The 17116-nt window shown below is 34.3% G+C and overlaps 2 protein-coding genes across 4 annotated transcripts in view; both read right to left on the minus strand.

Moving 5' to 3' along the window:
- Positions 1–719: 719 nt before the first annotated feature.
- Positions 720–6759, minus strand: LOC134532854 (A-kinase anchor protein 14-like). Of its 3 annotated transcripts, none has more exons than XM_063369846.1 (3): positions 5369–6375; positions 2278–2385; positions 720–1020 (listed from the first exon to the last, which is right to left on the minus strand). In XM_063369846.1, exons 1-3 carry the CDS (start codon positions 5798–5800, stop codon positions 898–900), a joined length of 663 nt encoding a protein of 220 aa, XP_063225916.1. In that variant the 5' UTR covers positions 5801–6375; the 3' UTR covers positions 720–897. The 3 variants fall into 3 exon arrangements, with proteins under 3 accessions (XP_063225916.1, XP_063225918.1, XP_063225917.1); XM_063369848.1 differs by having other exon boundaries at positions 732–1020; positions 6349–6759; XM_063369847.1 differs by lacking the exon at positions 5369–6375 and adding an exon at positions 3747–3831 and having other exon boundaries at positions 732–1020.
- A 6934-nt stretch (positions 6760–13693) lies between these two features.
- Positions 13694–17116, minus strand: part of LOC134532852 (synaptic vesicle membrane protein VAT-1 homolog-like) — a 42865-nt gene continuing 39442 nt past the window's right edge. The window contains exon 9 of the mRNA XM_063369841.1: positions 13694–13986. Coding sequence (XP_063225911.1) covers positions 13886–13986 — 101 coding nt within the window. The 3' untranslated portion in view covers positions 13694–13885. The remainder of the gene's footprint in view (positions 13987–17116) is intronic.

Genomic DNA, 17116 nt, shown 5'->3' on the forward strand with positions numbered 1-17116 from the left:
TACACCCATTTGTGCCTATTGTCTTTTTGGGAAATAGCTCATAAATGAGATACAATACTGAGTTATAATTCATTCAGAATATGTATTACTTTGACCAACACCGAAAATTTTAGTTAAATGTTTTTAACTTGTACAAAAAATTGCTTACGTTCGGCTTTTCAAAGAATTAATCAAAAAGTGACATATTGAACTTTTGACGCACAAGTCTGGCTTCCATATGCCCAATAGTTAATTTTTTTTAACAAGGCATGTGACTTTAGACATTGCACACAAAGGTGCACTAATGTGCTACAAAGGGCCAGGGCTTAGAAAATTGTGATTTTATTCAAACATAATCACATACTGTTTTGAAATGTTTTGAAATGTTTTAAATATATATATATATATATATACTGACTTTAAACTATTTCATAGTTATATTGCATTCTAGCTAAGATAAAACATTTTAGAATCCGATAGTGTGCCTGCTATTGATTAAGTCAGAAGTAATGTTAACACATTATGATAATTTTGTTTGCATAGTTTTATAAAGTGTAGATACAATGAATCATCAAAGAATAACCATCTAAACCAATTTTTGAAGACCTAAATTGTACAGTGAAAAGAACATCACAGGAAAATAGTGTCCTATTAATATAAGGCAACTAAGTAGCAATAATGTATTAAATTTTTATATTGTATTCTAATAAGTTTCTTAACTAAAGGAATGTTGAAAAAACTTTTACTTTTAAAAGAACCCAGTAATCTTTTATTGCTGTCTTAACTCAAATTTTAAATAAATATTTTGAAGTACATATTCCTACTAAATTATTTCAACTAAACTTTATTTTTCTGCATATGTACGGATTGTTTTTGTGTTCTAAAGCAATAGCATATTTGTTATCAAATTTTTTGTTGCTAGAAGTTGATCTGTTTAATAAATTTAATTTTGCTGTCAATTATATTCTGGAGAAAGTCTTCACAGAAATCTGTCTCCCCAGGTTTATGAACAAATTGGTGGCCTTCAAATGCGTATGTGACCTGTGAACATACATACATAACACATTCACACCAAATAGTAAACTTGTTGGTGAACTATTCATAGAGAAATGCTATCAAACTATGTAAATTGATAATATTACATACCAAAGTCTATAAGTTACATAACTCCTCTTGGTTCAATTTTTTTTTCTGTGGTAACAATATGGACATACAAGATGACAGGTGTCATAAAACAGGAATTCAGTAATAAAACTACAATTATTGAACAAAACCAAGCAAGTTTTCCTGTAACTTTTAGTAAAGTTCATGTATCACGCATATAGTGTATGCTAGTTAATAGCAGATAGTCCGTAACTAGGGGGGTAGGTGTTGTCAATATTACACTGAATAAAGTTATATATTAGTTTTGTTAATAGTGTTGTGACCACAAAAATGTATTTTGTGCCCCATTAAATATTCATTGATGTTATCATAGAAAAGAGAACAGATTAAATTTTAAATCCAGATAAAGGAAATTAAGTGAGAGAAAAAAGGCTGAAATGGTGAACTTAATATTTCAAATGCTAAAACTATTTTCAGTTTACTAGTGAATAAGTATGTACAGGTAAGGAAATAATTTTATCTTTCAATGCATTTTTTTATGATTTTTTAACTGCGATCCAAACAAGAAACTGCATGCAAACAGTTTCAACAAATTTTTGGATTCTTAATATTTGTATATTTCCAGGTTACAAAATTACCTTCTCTTCATTAACTTTGATAAAGAACTTCAGGAAAGTGAAACTTAACATCTTGACTAGCTGAAGGTTCTACCGTAGCCATGGTCAAGGTTTTTATTATTATTATCATCATCAAAAAACGTGAGTGCAGCATTGAATATAGTGTTCATTTTAAACTTATATTGTAGATACTTATTTGTATAGTTAGGGAAAATATTGAGAATAATATGAGTTCCAAAAAAAAAGTGTCTCTTGCTTGTCATTGGTGTAAAGCTGTTGACCATTATTTAAAAAAAAATTACCTGCGATGAGATTCAAGTGCAATCACATCTATTTATAAAACTATGTCTGTATGATGAAAATGTTTTAATATTATTAATTTACTAAATTTTTCTTCAATTACTTTATAACTGAATTTGAATAGAATGAAGATTTTTGTGGTAAGAAGAAAGGAATGAAAAAGAAAATGGAATAATTTTCTTAAGGATTTTTATTTTTTTTGTAGGGAGGGGATGAGACATTGCCTTTAACTATCCGAGAGGTTACTCTGAAGTGCAACAATGGTTTCTAACATTACCTGTACAGGATATATACCAGGCTTGATTTTTGATACTTCTATTGTGAAGAAAACAGATGCCACTGCCTGTGGTATTGGGTAGGCTTGTGTGGGAATACTCCATTTCACCTGGTAAAACACATTAACAATAGAGCTGACCTTATTCTGACATTAGTGAATACAACCATACAATTGTTTATCCAGGGCAGTCGTGAGAGAGAGGGGAAAGTGGGGGGGTAAAATTCCCAGGGCCTGGGTACCTGGTAGAGTTTTGAAAATTTTTTTGATCAGCATTGATAGAAGTACCTATCTATGAAAATTACAAGTCTCTTGCTAATAGACCGGAAACCTTACAAGTAGGGATGGGTCGGTACCGGTTCTCGGTTCCTACGGTTCTCAGCATTTTAACCGGCACCGAAACCCGCAGCTAAAATGACTAGGCTAAAATGTCTGTGCGTACCGGTACCGGCACCGGCAGTATAGCAAAACCCTTTACGAAAATAGTCCTTCACTACAACTTAACTGCAGCATGAAATGGCTCAACTCACGTCCAATCAACATAATAATTATTTTTTTAGACTTCTGTGGAGTGATATTCATCTCTCTAACAATAAAATAAATTACACGGGAAAAATTTAATATTCTCGTCACATCTGTAAACAAAATACGTTTTACAATAAAAACATAATAGATGTAGTTCATAGATGTGTGCAACTCTGTAACGTGCCTCAGCAGAGATGTGAGAATAGAAGACGCCATGTTTGTTTAAATTTGTTTTTAAAACAGGCAGTTAATTGAGTGGTTCACACGTAAGTATGGGTGACTGGTGAATAAATAACAATTAAAAGTGCAAATTTCACAGAATATTTGTTTAATATAATTAATGATTGATTTAAAATTTTCCGTAATAATTTTCCGCATTCTAAAATTTTATGCTTTTTGTGCAGTGCTTTGGAGTGTAAGTTCACTACATCTGCAGCCATCTAGCGGAATGGTTAGTAACTTTCTCTTTAAGGCAAATGGGATTGCTTTGAAAGTGGAATGTCTTTGTTTTTAGTATTAATGTGACGAAAATCTCTCGGACACATGATAAAAATATTAACTTTTTAAATTATTATTTTTATTAGTAGTAGTAGTAGTAGTAGTAGTAGTAGTAGTAAAGTGGTGTATGGATGTGTAGATGTATTAATTTTACTGTTGACTGGTCAAACGAATTGCTTGTTGACACTTGTAAAGTATAATTATTCTGGCCAAATACAGAAAATTGTGTAAGAAATGGCATTAGAAGTGTGGCGTTCCCATCTATAAAATAACATTGAATTTTCATTTATGATACCAATGAATATAAAAGGGTTAAAATATACATAATTAATACAATAAAAAGTATTTATCTAAAGGGCCAAAAGACACCCAACAATTTAATCAAATATAGAAGCAATACAATAAGTCGAATTAGTAATGAAAATGACTATTAGAAAGACTGAACATACCATGACGACAGGTGAATGATGCCAGATATCTGCCATATAATGATGTGATTATACCAAAACTTTTAAACTTGAGTATTTATAAAACTGACCCGAGGATAATTTATTATTAAGATAGAACATCAACATATCCTAAGTTAAATTAGCTAAATCATCATCGAAATTTAAGTTCCATGTTGTTTAAAAAAGCAAAATGTAAAATTATATTTATCAATGAATCAGGCTGAATTATCTAGAGCTTTAAATACTACAAATTAAATTGTGTGTCCCGGCATGCACATGTCTATAATCGGCCATTTCCATAAGTGAATTAACTCCGTGGCATTGTCATATGGCAGAGTGAAACTAAAATTGCCTAGATAAGCACTGCATCATAAAATGACTTAAGGATAAATGAGGAGTAATTAAGATGTCGACGTTAGGGCCGTTCCCGTGGTTCGGAGTCGCTGCCCAGCTGCTCCGGTAGAAAGGGTACGTGCCACGTGGCAAGGGAACTACCCTAACTCGGGTGAAATAAAAGAGTTTATGACGTTAAGTTGTGTTTACTGCACACGTCACACACTGTACATGGGCTGTCACGGCTCCCATCTGTGACAGTCCATCAGGGCGAGGCCCGGCTCCACACACTTTGAGCACGACACGACACTAGCAGTGACCTGACTGGCGGTGACACGACAGTGACGCGACTGGCAGTGACACGACAGTGACGCGACTGACCGTGGCGTAAATGATGGTGACGTGACGGGCAGTGATGCGAATGACGATGACACGAAAGACTGTGACGTAACTGCCGATGCGAACGACGGTGATGTGAATGACAGTAACGTGACTTGGCAGTGACGCGAATGACGATGACACGAAAGACTGTGACGTAACTGCCGACGCAAACGATGGTGACGTGACTGCTGAATATGCGAATGACGGTGACGTGACAACGGTGACACGACTGACAGCGTCCGTTCGACTCTCACTCACAACTTCGCGACCACACTCTCTCATCCCACTCAGGCGACTGACTCGACCCACGCTCCGCGACGTCTCAACGGCCTCCCCCCTTGCCGCGCGCACATGAATCCCCCCTCTTCACTTCGTGTGCGAGTGCGTGGAGCTCACATGGTCACAGGCGGGGAGACACGACTCAGTAGCCCGGGAAACACATCTACAGGTACACAACACAAATATATATTTACCCACTCACATAATTACATAAATAAAACCCTTATGAAAGGCACATTACTGTTATGGTGGTGCCTCTGCAGGGCGTTCCCCTCTCGGCCAAGGCCATTTGTTACACTTTTGCGCACGGTAAAATACTGTTTTTAGTAGACACATTGTATGTGTAGTACTCTAGAATTATGTCATCCTAAGTTTGGACTAGTATAATGTCACATACCAGAATTTATGCTATCATAAAACTGTTATGGTAATTTTTTTGAAGACTGGAAATTTTCCCTCTCAAAATGTATGTTTTTTTTTTTGTTCCCATCTAATTAAAAAACGAAATCAAAATAGCATCAAATATTTGCAAGAAACTTTAAAAACAGATTGTCATTACATATGATTGTAACTACAGTTCTCCTTTATCACATAAAATGAAATTGTCATTATTAAAATATGTAACTTACCTCGTACAAGTAGTAGTTACTACCTGAGTCACAAGACTGGAAAACAAAATCTATGCAGTATAACCATTCTTCTCCGCGATTCCAGGTATTTATGAATTCTTCTATTTTCTGCTCTCCACATTCAACCGAGAATTCTGAATTAGTAGGCCACTTAATATTTCTGTAGTATTCATCTTCTTGGGAAGTTATGACATATGGTAAATACTTAACATTTGTAGATCTTCGATACTTACTTTTAGGATCTTCGAAGTATTTTCCTGTAACTCGATCTAATGCCTCCTCTAATATATCCTCTACTATAGGTCTGGCACAATTTCTTAAACTTATCAATACAGCATCTTGTACAACATTTGTAACTAAGAATTCAGCATACGTTTGAACATTTAAATATGCCTCACATTCATCAAATTCAATTGAATGTCTATGAAACATTTTTTCTTCAAATTAATGAGAATACAAAAACGGAAAACAATCACATATGTTTTAATTAAATGATACCATGCAAGGTCATTAGATATTGGATACCATGTTAGAATGTAGCAATGTTTAGAACAAAAAGACAGGAAAAATGACTAAATATAATCGTCATTCGATAATAATGCTATCTATCTAATTACAGCATTACTATCCAATGCGTGTATATATTCATACTACAAATCTTTCGCTTTCAACTCTTTGTAATATAATGAGCTAAATAAAGTTGGCATGTAATGACATCAAAGGAATTACTAGGGCAGCCATGTTTGTTTGACAAGTTGAATTACTACTGTTTTCATCAAACATTTTACTTATAGGACGGGTTCTAAAATATTTTGAGTGTTGGATGTGATCAATCAAAATCTTTTCTAGGGAAAACGGAAATACATCAGTTTCAATTACAACCATTTTATATGGTCCCAACTAATCCATAACAATGGCGAAGCACACGTGAGCAATTAATAAATTTATAACAATCCTTGGGCAAATCTTTCAGGACTCACCAACACAGCCATGTCTGGAAACTTCCTATCCTTTGCCTTGGAGCGTCTCGGCTAGACTTGCGCATAATAGTTCGCGACCGGGAGCGCTCCTTTTAGTTCGGAGCTCCTTGGCGAACTAGGTCGCTCTTTTAGTTCGTCCGCTCCCATCTCGAATTCAAAGAAGACAGGTCACAGTAGAGGTGGGTTGGGACAGCAATTTTCGGTATCAGTCTCTACCTGATACTGATACAGTAATGTACCTAGGTACAAGTCTCTGATACTTCTGTATCAGACGGTCCCAGGAGGCAACAAAGCTCCGCGTACGCAGACCGTGCGACCGGAAGGAGAATTTGATACATTATTTATCACGCCCGGTAATTCTCTACCTCTGATACTCTCATGACCGCCTGATACAACCAGTATCAATCAGTTCAACATTCACTGCATGTTGCGGGCTGTCATGCTTTGTAGTTAGTATCATTATAGTGAAATAAGGAATTGATAAGTGCACGAAAAAGACTTCATTTGTGTGGAATTTTTTCACGGAAAATAATGAGTTTGCTAATTGTAATTTGTGTAAACAAAAACTGAGTTATAAATCATCGACTAATCTGAAGAAACATTTGAAACGTAAACATTGATATAGTATGCTCACTAATGTACCTATCTGTTTTTTATTTTTTATTTTTGATAAAATCGTGCATTTTTAATGTATAAAAACACTAGTTACTAATTGTTTTCGAAAAAAGAAAGTCCATATGTTGATTACATCTGTTATTAGTGTCAACTGAGAATTTATTTGCATTTTCATAGCTGTTAGGTGCACAAATATAAATATTATATCTTGTATTAATGTACTTTTTAATATTAAATTTTCATTAGTTTTATTATTGAACGAGACGGTGCACGCACTGCGCACTGAGCGTACTTTGAAGTAGGAGAATAAACAAAACGACTTGTAACCAGGGCTGCCACTCTGATATTCATGAAAAACCTAGATAACCTACAAAAAAACCCAGACACATGGGTAAAAAACCCAGATGCGTCTAAAATGCTATCGTTGAAAATGTTTGCGTACTAATTCAAAAATATAAACATAACTGGTTTTAATATAAAACAATTAATTACCTTACAAGACTGAAAACGGTTAAATACAACCAATACAAGAAAATTACACTGCAGCAAAATGGCTGTATAAGTAATTCTTGGACCAGTACATATCATAAAAAAACCTACAAATATATACATGACAAAACAAACACCATCACTGCATCCTTTAAACTGGTAATTGTTTTTATAAAACTGCATCATGTACGTTAGTCTTTATTCAGAGTCTGATTCTACAAGATTGGTTTGAAGGTTAATTGTTGCATTGGTTTTGTGTTCTGCAAGCCTCTTTGAAGAATGTGTCTAATTTAATATTCGACTTAGCTTCTTGAAAACTAGTTTTGTGTTTATATGTATTTTTGTGTGTGAAACACATAGACTTGTTTGCATTTATCAAACAGATATTGCAACAGATACAGTAGCTACTACCTTTATTATTGTTTTAGGTATAAAAATAATTAAAATTATAAAAAACCTAGAATTGTTGGAATTCATTATTTAAAAACCCAGAAACCCAAACACCATTGGAAAAACCCAGATCTGGGTGGAAAAAACCCATGAGTGGCAGCCCTGCTTGTAACAATATCGCTTTGCGCCTCTCCTTCAAGGCTTCAACGCCTTCCTCTGCGCTTCCTCCCCTACATTCTTTCCCTTCTTTATCCCTTATTCGTCGTTCCTGCTCCCTCCCCTTTCACAAGCTCCGCCCAAGTTACCGTCATCTGCGATCGGGTACTGTATTCATTGGCCGTGGTGTTGTTCCAGGTGAATTCTGAACTGATACTAAAGTCTCTGATACTTTTCAAGTGTACTCGTATGCCGTTCCTGATACAGGCGTGTATCAGTGCCAAAGTATCATGTTGATACTTTTAGACACACCTCTAGGTCACAGATAGTTCGTTCGCTTTGCTACTGCTACTGCAGGCGATCTTCTTTGTATGTTATAATAGTTATTTTTTATAATGATCAGTTTTGTGAACGCCTAGATTATTATCCTTTTTTGGGTTATTATACATCAAATGAGTAAATAAAACAATAATTTACATAATTGGGTAAAATGGTGTATATAACAGTTCTGTTTTTATTCTTCACTTAACATACACTATTATCGAAAAATTTTAATTTATAAAAGGATTTATTTTATAGCTAGTTTAAGAAATATTATTTATGAAATACGTCATTTTAGTGAATAAAACACCGTTTTTTGAATATACAAATTATATTTTTTTAAAGAAATAATCAACAAAAAATGTGTTATTATGTACAGGCTACAAAATTACGTAAATTATTAAGAAAAAAGACCCATTACTCTTCTAATTTGTTACCTTACAATCAACCACATAGAAAAACTAATAAAAACTCTTAGGTAAGATTGTATGCTAATATTGCTTAAGAATGTGTATGTTCATTAGGACCTATATATAATTTACTAAATTTAGCAAGTTCAACAACACTTAACATATACTATAATAGAAAAATTTTAATTTCTAAAAGAATTTATTTATTAGCTAGTTTAAGAAACATTATTTATGAAATGTTTATTTTAGATGAATTAAGTAGGTACCGTTTTATGCCTATAAAAATACAAATTTTAATTTTTTTTAAGTTTTAGAAATAATCAACAAAAAATTGTTTGTCTGTAAGGTCGGTTTACGGACAAAAGTTTAACGTGACGTCATAACAAAACATTGATGAAATGATAGCATACTTCTATTAATAAAATTTAATCATTGTTATTGAATTATCACTATTTTGTATTTATACAAAGAAGGAGTGAAATGAAATCTACAATTTAATTGATAAATTTACTTTTATTTGCACTCATTAATTCAAATATGTTTTTTACTTTAACGAAGATATTATTTTAACTATAACTTTTATACATGTTTGCTATTTAACTTCTTCCAATCTGTGTTATTATGTTAAGGATAGGACGATGATAGTAAAAATAGGAAACTAATGGGAGTGTTTCAAGTTTAATATGCCTCTAAAAAGTCAAATCGATGGTTGTTCCAAAATCGAGTGGAAGAGAGATATATGCGGCGCAAGCGTACAATGACGAGCGTAACGGTACACAGCGTAACGTGACAATGTGCATAACAGGACACTTTTTCGTGCGTGCATCTGGCGTTCATCGATTTATTAGACGTCACATCAAAAATAAGTTTATTTAACAATGGTTTTATATAAGTCAAAATTTTAATATTAAAGTTGTCATCAGCTGTCAAAATTATTTTATGAATATTGAAATCATTTTGTAAACACTGATATAACTACCTAATGTAATTATGTCTGACATTATTTATCACGCCCGGTAATTCTCTACCTCTGTTACTCTCATGCCCGCCTGATACAGCCAGTATCAATCAGTTCAACATTCACTGCAGTTCGTCCTGGCCGTGTATCACCATGTTGCGGGCTGTCATGCTTTATAGTTAGTATCTTTATAGTGAAATAAGGAATTGATAAGTGCACGAAAAAGACTTCATTTGTGTGGAATTTTTTCACGGAAAATAATGAGTTTGCTAATTGTAATTTGTGTAAACAAAAACTGAGTTATAAATCATCGACTAACCTGAAGAAACATTTGAAAAAACATTGATATAGTATGCTCACTAATGTACCTATCTGTTTTTTTATTTTTTATTTTTGATAAAATCGTGAATTTTTAATGTATAAAAACACTAGTTACTAATTGTTTTCGAAAAAAGAAAGTCCATATGTTGATTACATCTGTTATTAGTGTCAACTGAGAATTTATTTGCATTTTCATAGCTGTTAGGTGCACAAATATAAATATTATATCTTGTATTAATGTACTTTTTAATATTAAAATTTCATTAGTTTTATTATTGAACGAGACGGTGCACGCACTGCGCACTGAGCGTACTTTGAAGTAGGACAATAAACAAAACGACTTGTAACCAGGGCTGCCACTCTGATATTCATGAAAAACCCAGATAACCTACAAAAAAACCCAGACACATGGGTAAAAAACCCAGATGCGTCTAAAATGCTATCGTTGAAAATGTTTGCGTACTAATTCAAAAATATAAACATAACTGGTTTTAATATAAAACAATTAATTACCTTACAAGACTGAAAACTGTTAAATACAACCAATACAAGAAAATTACACTGCAGCAAAATGGCTGTATAAGTAATTCTTGGACCAGCACATATCATAAAAAAACCTACAAATATATACATGACAAAACAAACACCATCACTGCATTCTTTAAACCGGTAATTGTTTTTATAAAACTGCATCATGTACGTTAGTCTTTATTCAGAGTCTGATTCTACAAGATTGGTTTGAAGGTTAATTGTTGCATTGGTTTTGTGTTCTGCAAGCCTCTTTGAAGAATGTATCAAATTTAATATTCGACTTAGCTTCTTGAAAACTAGTTTTGTGTTTATATGTATTTTTGTGTGTGAAACACATAGACTTGTTTGCATTTATCAAACAGATATTGCAACAGATACAGTAGGTACTACCTTTATTATTGTTTTAGGTATAAAAATAATTAAAATTATAAAAAAACCTAGAATTGTTGGATTTCATTATTTAAAAACCCAGAAACCCAAACACCATTGGAAAAACCCAGATCTGGGTGGAAAAAACCCATGAGTGGCAGCCCTGCTTGTAACAATATCGCTTTGCGCCTCTCCTTCAAGGCTTCAACGCCTTCCCCTGCGCTTCCTCCCCTACATTCTTTCCCTTCTTTATCCCTTATTCGTCGTTCCTGCTCCCTCCCCTTTCACAAGCTCCGCCCAAGTGACCGTCATCTGCGATCGGATACTGCGCTCATTGGCCGTGGTGTTGTTCCAGGTGAATTCTGAACTGATACTAAAGTCTCTGATACTTTTCAAGTGTACTCGTTTGCCGTTCCTGATACAGGCGTGTATCAGTGACAAAGTATCAGGTTGATACTTTTCGACCCACCTCTAGTCTTGGCGGGCTGTTAACTAACCGCTTGTAGTAGTGTTCCTCTTCATTAACAGTGTCAAATGGCAAGTTAATATTAAATATACTATTCCTAATTATCTCAATTATGGAATTTTTTAAATTACTATTTTTTCATTCGTTTGTGTGCTTGGTAAATGCTTAATTTGTTTAAACGCCTTAAAATGTTTCTGCATTGAGACTGCCTCGATCTTGTATTGCACCCCGAATAGGACGCTCCCCTTGTTAGAGAATTACTGGATAAAAAAAAACTTTAAATGATTACACTTGCTTTATGATTAAATTGTATAGCAAAATAATATTATTTAATTAAATACGTACTTAACATATAAAACATGCTTTCTTATGGGAGATACTTTTTTTTTTTTTTTTTGTTTTCTGCATTCTTAACACTCCAACTTTTGACATATAAAAAGTATTTTATTTAAGGGAATGAAATAATTATTTTTTGGTGTAGCCATACAAGTACTTTTTGTTAAAATTTAGTTTTTCACTTAATATTTTTTTAAATGATACAGCTTATTAAATGTGTGATAAATGATACACCTGGTTTGGGGTTACTTTGATCACTATGAGGTTAACTACACAGAAAGTAAGGTTAAAGCCTATGGAGTAGATCAAAGTAACCCCCATGAGAATATCTTTGATAGTATCTTCACAATAAAATTTTATGTTGTGGGGGTTACTTTGATCACACACTTCAGCAAAAGTAAATATTTCATTTTATTCTACTTTTTCTATACAAATAAACAAAAATCCATTATCATTAAAACTGCAATTCAATGTTCTTTCATATCCACTTCTGCTGCAAACTGATTGCCCCAATGTTCAAAATATGTGGGGTTGGTAATAATCCAAAACTGTCCTTTTTTTTATGCATGCAATATTACTCGTCACTGCCTTAACTTCTTCCTAATAGCCACAGTTTCTATCTTAGCTCAAAATGCCATTATAATTAACTTCCTGCTAACACACAAACATACTGTGGCCGGCAGTTATCTTGGCGTGTCTCAGCGCGGGGGTGCGGGGACAGCGGGACCGGAGAAAGAAGAGGGGGTAAGGGGTAAGCAGGTGACACGTAGCCGAGAGCCGTGTAGTGGCTGTTAGGAAAATATCGCCCATCAGTGTATACCCGAAAATGGAAGGCGAAGGTGGCAGCTCGCAGAGGTGCAGTAAAGTGATACATAGCGGAGAGCGGGAAATAATAAAAACCGTGATGCAGTTTTGTGATGAAGAAGCGAAAAATAAATGTCTGCTCGAGCCTTTACAGAGACAGACGGCAAGAGCAGCGAAGTACACAGGTGTGAGTGAACTGTCCATAGTCAGGATTCGTGAAGTCAGCAAAGAACAACCACATGACCCACAGACTACGCCAGGAAAAAACAGATATTTTAAGTATTTAATAAACAATGGAAATATATCTTTACTACTTTACTGTTACGTAGTGTATAGTGGAGTAAAATATTTGGGCAGTTAGGGTGTGTGCTAGATGGGCGGCTATTAACAAGTAAGGTCTTGATAGCCTATTGTGGAGAAATGATGAGTATGAAGCGTTGACGAAATGACAGAACGGGGAAAACGGGTGTACGTAGAGAAAGTAATAAGAATAGTAATAATAGTAATTAATTTTAACTTAATTTTGTTTTTCGTCACCTAATACAATCAATTATCATGGAAAGAGAACTTCATACTTACATTAAACAAATCATAATATATATGAGGTTTTGAAGGTTATAATATGCATTCTAAAGTGGAAGTACAATGCAAATTGTATTTACATTTATAATAAATAATCGATTATAGGTGCATTAAAATATAAAGCCACACATACACCAGCATTTTTTAAATGCCATTAACGTTGGTAGTCAGGTGTTTCCTAAACGACTCTCATGCAGTTAAAGCAGCAAATATAACATAACAAGCTCCATGTCTACTTAAATGTACATCCAGCGCTAAATTGAATGTTTTAGTTACAGAAACCGGAGAACGATAAGGGCTAGACTGGCTCCTGCGTCATCAACTGTGAGATAGCTTTCGCGCGGAGATCTACAATTGCGTAATGTTTTGGTCGTTTGTTTTTTATTGTAAGACTTTTGTTTTAATTAACTTTGAGAATGCAATGAATTGAGAAGCATAGTTTTAATTTATTTTACATACTAAGAGACCTAGTTTTCCAAAATAAATTGTGTCTGGTTTCCGCTAGTTACCGAGTTAACATTTCAAATAATTTTGGTTAGCATAATAATTAGCAGACACCGTAAGTATATTTAATGGGACAAAGTAAAACATTGCATGTTTAGATAATAGTTTGTTTCTTTTCCTGACAGATGAGTACAAATATTCGAGCACAACCACTGCAATTTACACAATGTTACACTTATGTAATACAAGTACAATTCATAGGATTTCTCACTTTTGGGGCCCCCACGGACGTGGATACAGACTTACGTAGTGTAGGAAGTCACGCGCCGAATGTATTCTGTTCTGCTAGTACAAACCTGGCCGCTGACCTTGACAATAGGGTATCGCTTCCTCTTCGCACTCCCCTCCCCTCCAGACAGGACTAGGGAGCTCAGACGCCAAGATATCTGCCGGGCATAGTACTGTATGAAAAGTTTTATTTTGTGGTGCTTCACATACGATATCCAGGGCACACTGTCCTACTTTCAGATTAATTTTGTATTCCAAGAATGCTGGAAAATAAAACACAGAACTAGCATAACATTACGAATATCTAACAAATGCAGACATAGTTTAACTTTCTTCCACATCCACCACTGCTGTAAAGTCATACAGTACTCTTTGCCCTGCGATTTGAATTTTTGGAATCGGTAAAAATCCGAGAATATTTTCTTTTGTAATGCTTGAAATATCATTCTCCATTGCCTTGAACAATTTCTTCCCATTATCCACACTTTTCATTCCCATTACCTTAATATCCACATTATTGACTTCCTGGATGATACATGCATACCTAAAAACAGTTGTTTTTTTCGTGATCCTCCGTAGAATTTTACCAGGGCATACTGGCCAGGACAAATATCATCACTTAAGACTGGTTCCAAAAAAACCTCCTCTTCCTCAGTGCTCATCACTTTCACTCTCACTAGAAGACACCAATTTCTCGTTGTCATCACTATCTTCCAAAGAGCTTGCTACTACACTTTAGCCAGGTGTGACAGTGAGTTTCTTCTTTCTCGGAATCCTTACAGGTCCACCTTCTCTCTGTTTTTGTTACTATTTTACTGTTTTTATTTTAGAAGCCTATTTGTTTAGTTATTATTTTAACATTGAACAAATATGTGTGTAATAATGCTTACATGGTTTAAATATTATGTTTACAAAATTATAGTTGGTAGGTACATGTTGTACTTGTCTTCAAACTAACGTGATCAAAGTAACCCCACAATAAATTATAGGTTATAATAAACATATGGGTATCCATACATTTGTACAAACCACAAAACTATAACATATATACCATACATTAAACATTTAAACTCTTAAAACAGTGAGAACAAGCTAGCAGTATTTACAATACTTACACTTTTTGGAACAAAAATTAATGTATGAACTGGCTCCCATCAACAAATAGGCATTCCATTTAGAAAAAACAAAAAACAAAATGGCACCAAGAAATGTTATGGCCTAGAAAATACTTATGCTGCCATCTACTGTGAAAGGAACATTGCATTCAACTGTTTGGCAATGTTATGGAGCCAATTTAAAATGAGTAGCACCTGATCAAAGAAACCCCTCAATATCAAAGTAACCCCATTCCACGGTACCTACTTCTATACAACTCATTTAGCAAAATGCTAATGAAGGGGATAAAGACTATTAACGCCGTTATTTCATTAACCACCGCAAGCTTCTCTTAAGATGAAAGAGAATAAAAATATTATCCTGTAGCACAAATGGATATTTTATTTCTTGTGCAAACAGTAGTAAAAACTTAATAAATTTTTACAAAAATGTTAATATGTGTATCAGTTTGTAAAAACACATCACTTCAAGTGACACCTTTTTTTTTGGTCTTATAGTTTCTGCCTAATTGGTTCCAACTTAAGCCCACCGCACACGGTACAATATTCCTTACAATATTGTAAGCTAGGAGTCGTACTGGCTCTACTACTAGTTTCTTCACTCTAATTCAAGCTGGATACTAGTAGCTGTACTAGCTGGGCTACTGGTTTTGCGTAATAGACTGTGTCCTTTAGTTATAAACATGTGCTCTATTCTTGACGCTGTCAGAAAAATTCCACAGTCGGAATAATTCCGTTTGCGGAAAAACAGAAATTCGATAGAGTTTTGTTAAAACCGTATTCTTGAAACCTCGTTAGTGGAATTAATATTTGGATAGACTTAAACTGTTGAAATGATTCTGCCATCTCTTTCGCTGGTGGGATCGCAATTCCAGTAGTGTCTTTTAATTAACTTTGATTGTTGAAAAAGGTCTCATTTTGGTTGAAATACTTAAAAAGTGTGTGTGGTGTTATGTCAGGTTTGCTACATTTAAATTAGGTAAAATAATGCTGATGCTCAAGTTATAATAGGTTAGCTAAATTAACCCCAGTAATAACTTAAATCACTTTATGTGATGTATATTGAGATAAAAATACACGACGTGATACTAAATGGGCCTATCCCATAGTCATAGTTTGTATTTGATAAAATTTAATTCAATCTGGAAAGAAAATATAACTAATGGGAAAGGTATGAGAGTATGTCCAATTTACTGCATTTAAAAACTTCAACACTAGTATCATTCCAACCTAAAATTTTGTATGTTTGTGAGAAATAGCTTGAAAATTATGTACAGTCTATGGATATATTTGTTTCTGTGTTTGGCAATAGCAAAGTTTCTTAAGGCCGGGCTACATTCACAATAGCACGCAAACAGCACACACGCACAGAGATAGCACAGAGCTTGATGCTACATTCACTCACAACACAAAAGAATACCGGAAGCATTCAAAAAAGTTTTTTAAATGTACAACTTCCGTTAATTTTGGTTACTGAAGTTGACATAAGTGACTTTTGTTTAGATTCGTGTGTTATTGTGGTACGGTTTTCGTTAAACCCAGAAATATTTCTAATACTTCAAAGTTTACATACAAAACACAATGAGCATTCAAAATTACGTATCACTGTTTATTTAAAATCCGGCTTCTTTAACACATTCATACACTGACTTCAAAGCATTTAATTTAGCTTTTTTTTTATCCTGCGTATCCCCTGTCATACAAAATATTTTTACTTTCTATTACAGCTATCAAAAAGCTATCAAATGTGCCTTCCATTTTTATGTTATCGTGTTTGAAAAAAATAAACTACTCAAGTCAACAGCACCAATACTTTCATGACAATTGTTCTTTTATAAGCCCACTAGAGTAGTACCTAATCTGTTTGCTGATTGGCTACCACCAGGGTCGTGCACAGAAAATAACCTTAAAGTTAATGGACTTTCTGTGCGCCGATCCTGTGCTATTTTTCTGTGCGCGTGCTATTTGCCAATGTGGCAGCTCATATCTGAAGGCCTTTTCACAATACCGCGATGCGACGCGATCTGGCAACGCGATGTAGCGAAGGCAGCGACGTAAATATATGTCGCCATGCAGCTGGCGAAAAAAACCGAACCAGCCTGCACTCTGCTGGGGATATTTTACAACATGGTTGTAAACAAAATTTTTTGGCGGTAATATTCAGATTGTTATT

This window comes from Bacillus rossius, chromosome 6 (genome assembly GCF_032445375.1).
Source record: "Bacillus rossius redtenbacheri isolate Brsri chromosome 6, Brsri_v3, whole genome shotgun sequence".
Classification (NCBI taxonomy): Eukaryota; Metazoa; Arthropoda; class Insecta; order Phasmatodea; family Bacillidae; genus Bacillus; species Bacillus rossius.

Coding starts and splice junctions, on each gene's coding strand:
- LOC134532854 (XM_063369846.1), bottom strand. CDS start 5,800: ATGTTTCATAGACATTCAATTGAATTTGATGAATGTGAGGCATATTTA. Junction 2,386..5,368: donor GTAACTACTACTTGTACGAG/GTAAGTTACATA, acceptor GTGTTTTACCAG/GTGAAATGGAGTATTCCCAC. Junction 1,021..2,277: donor CTGGTATATATCCTGTACAG/GTAATGTTAGAA, acceptor GTATGTTCACAG/GTCACATACGCATTTGAAGG.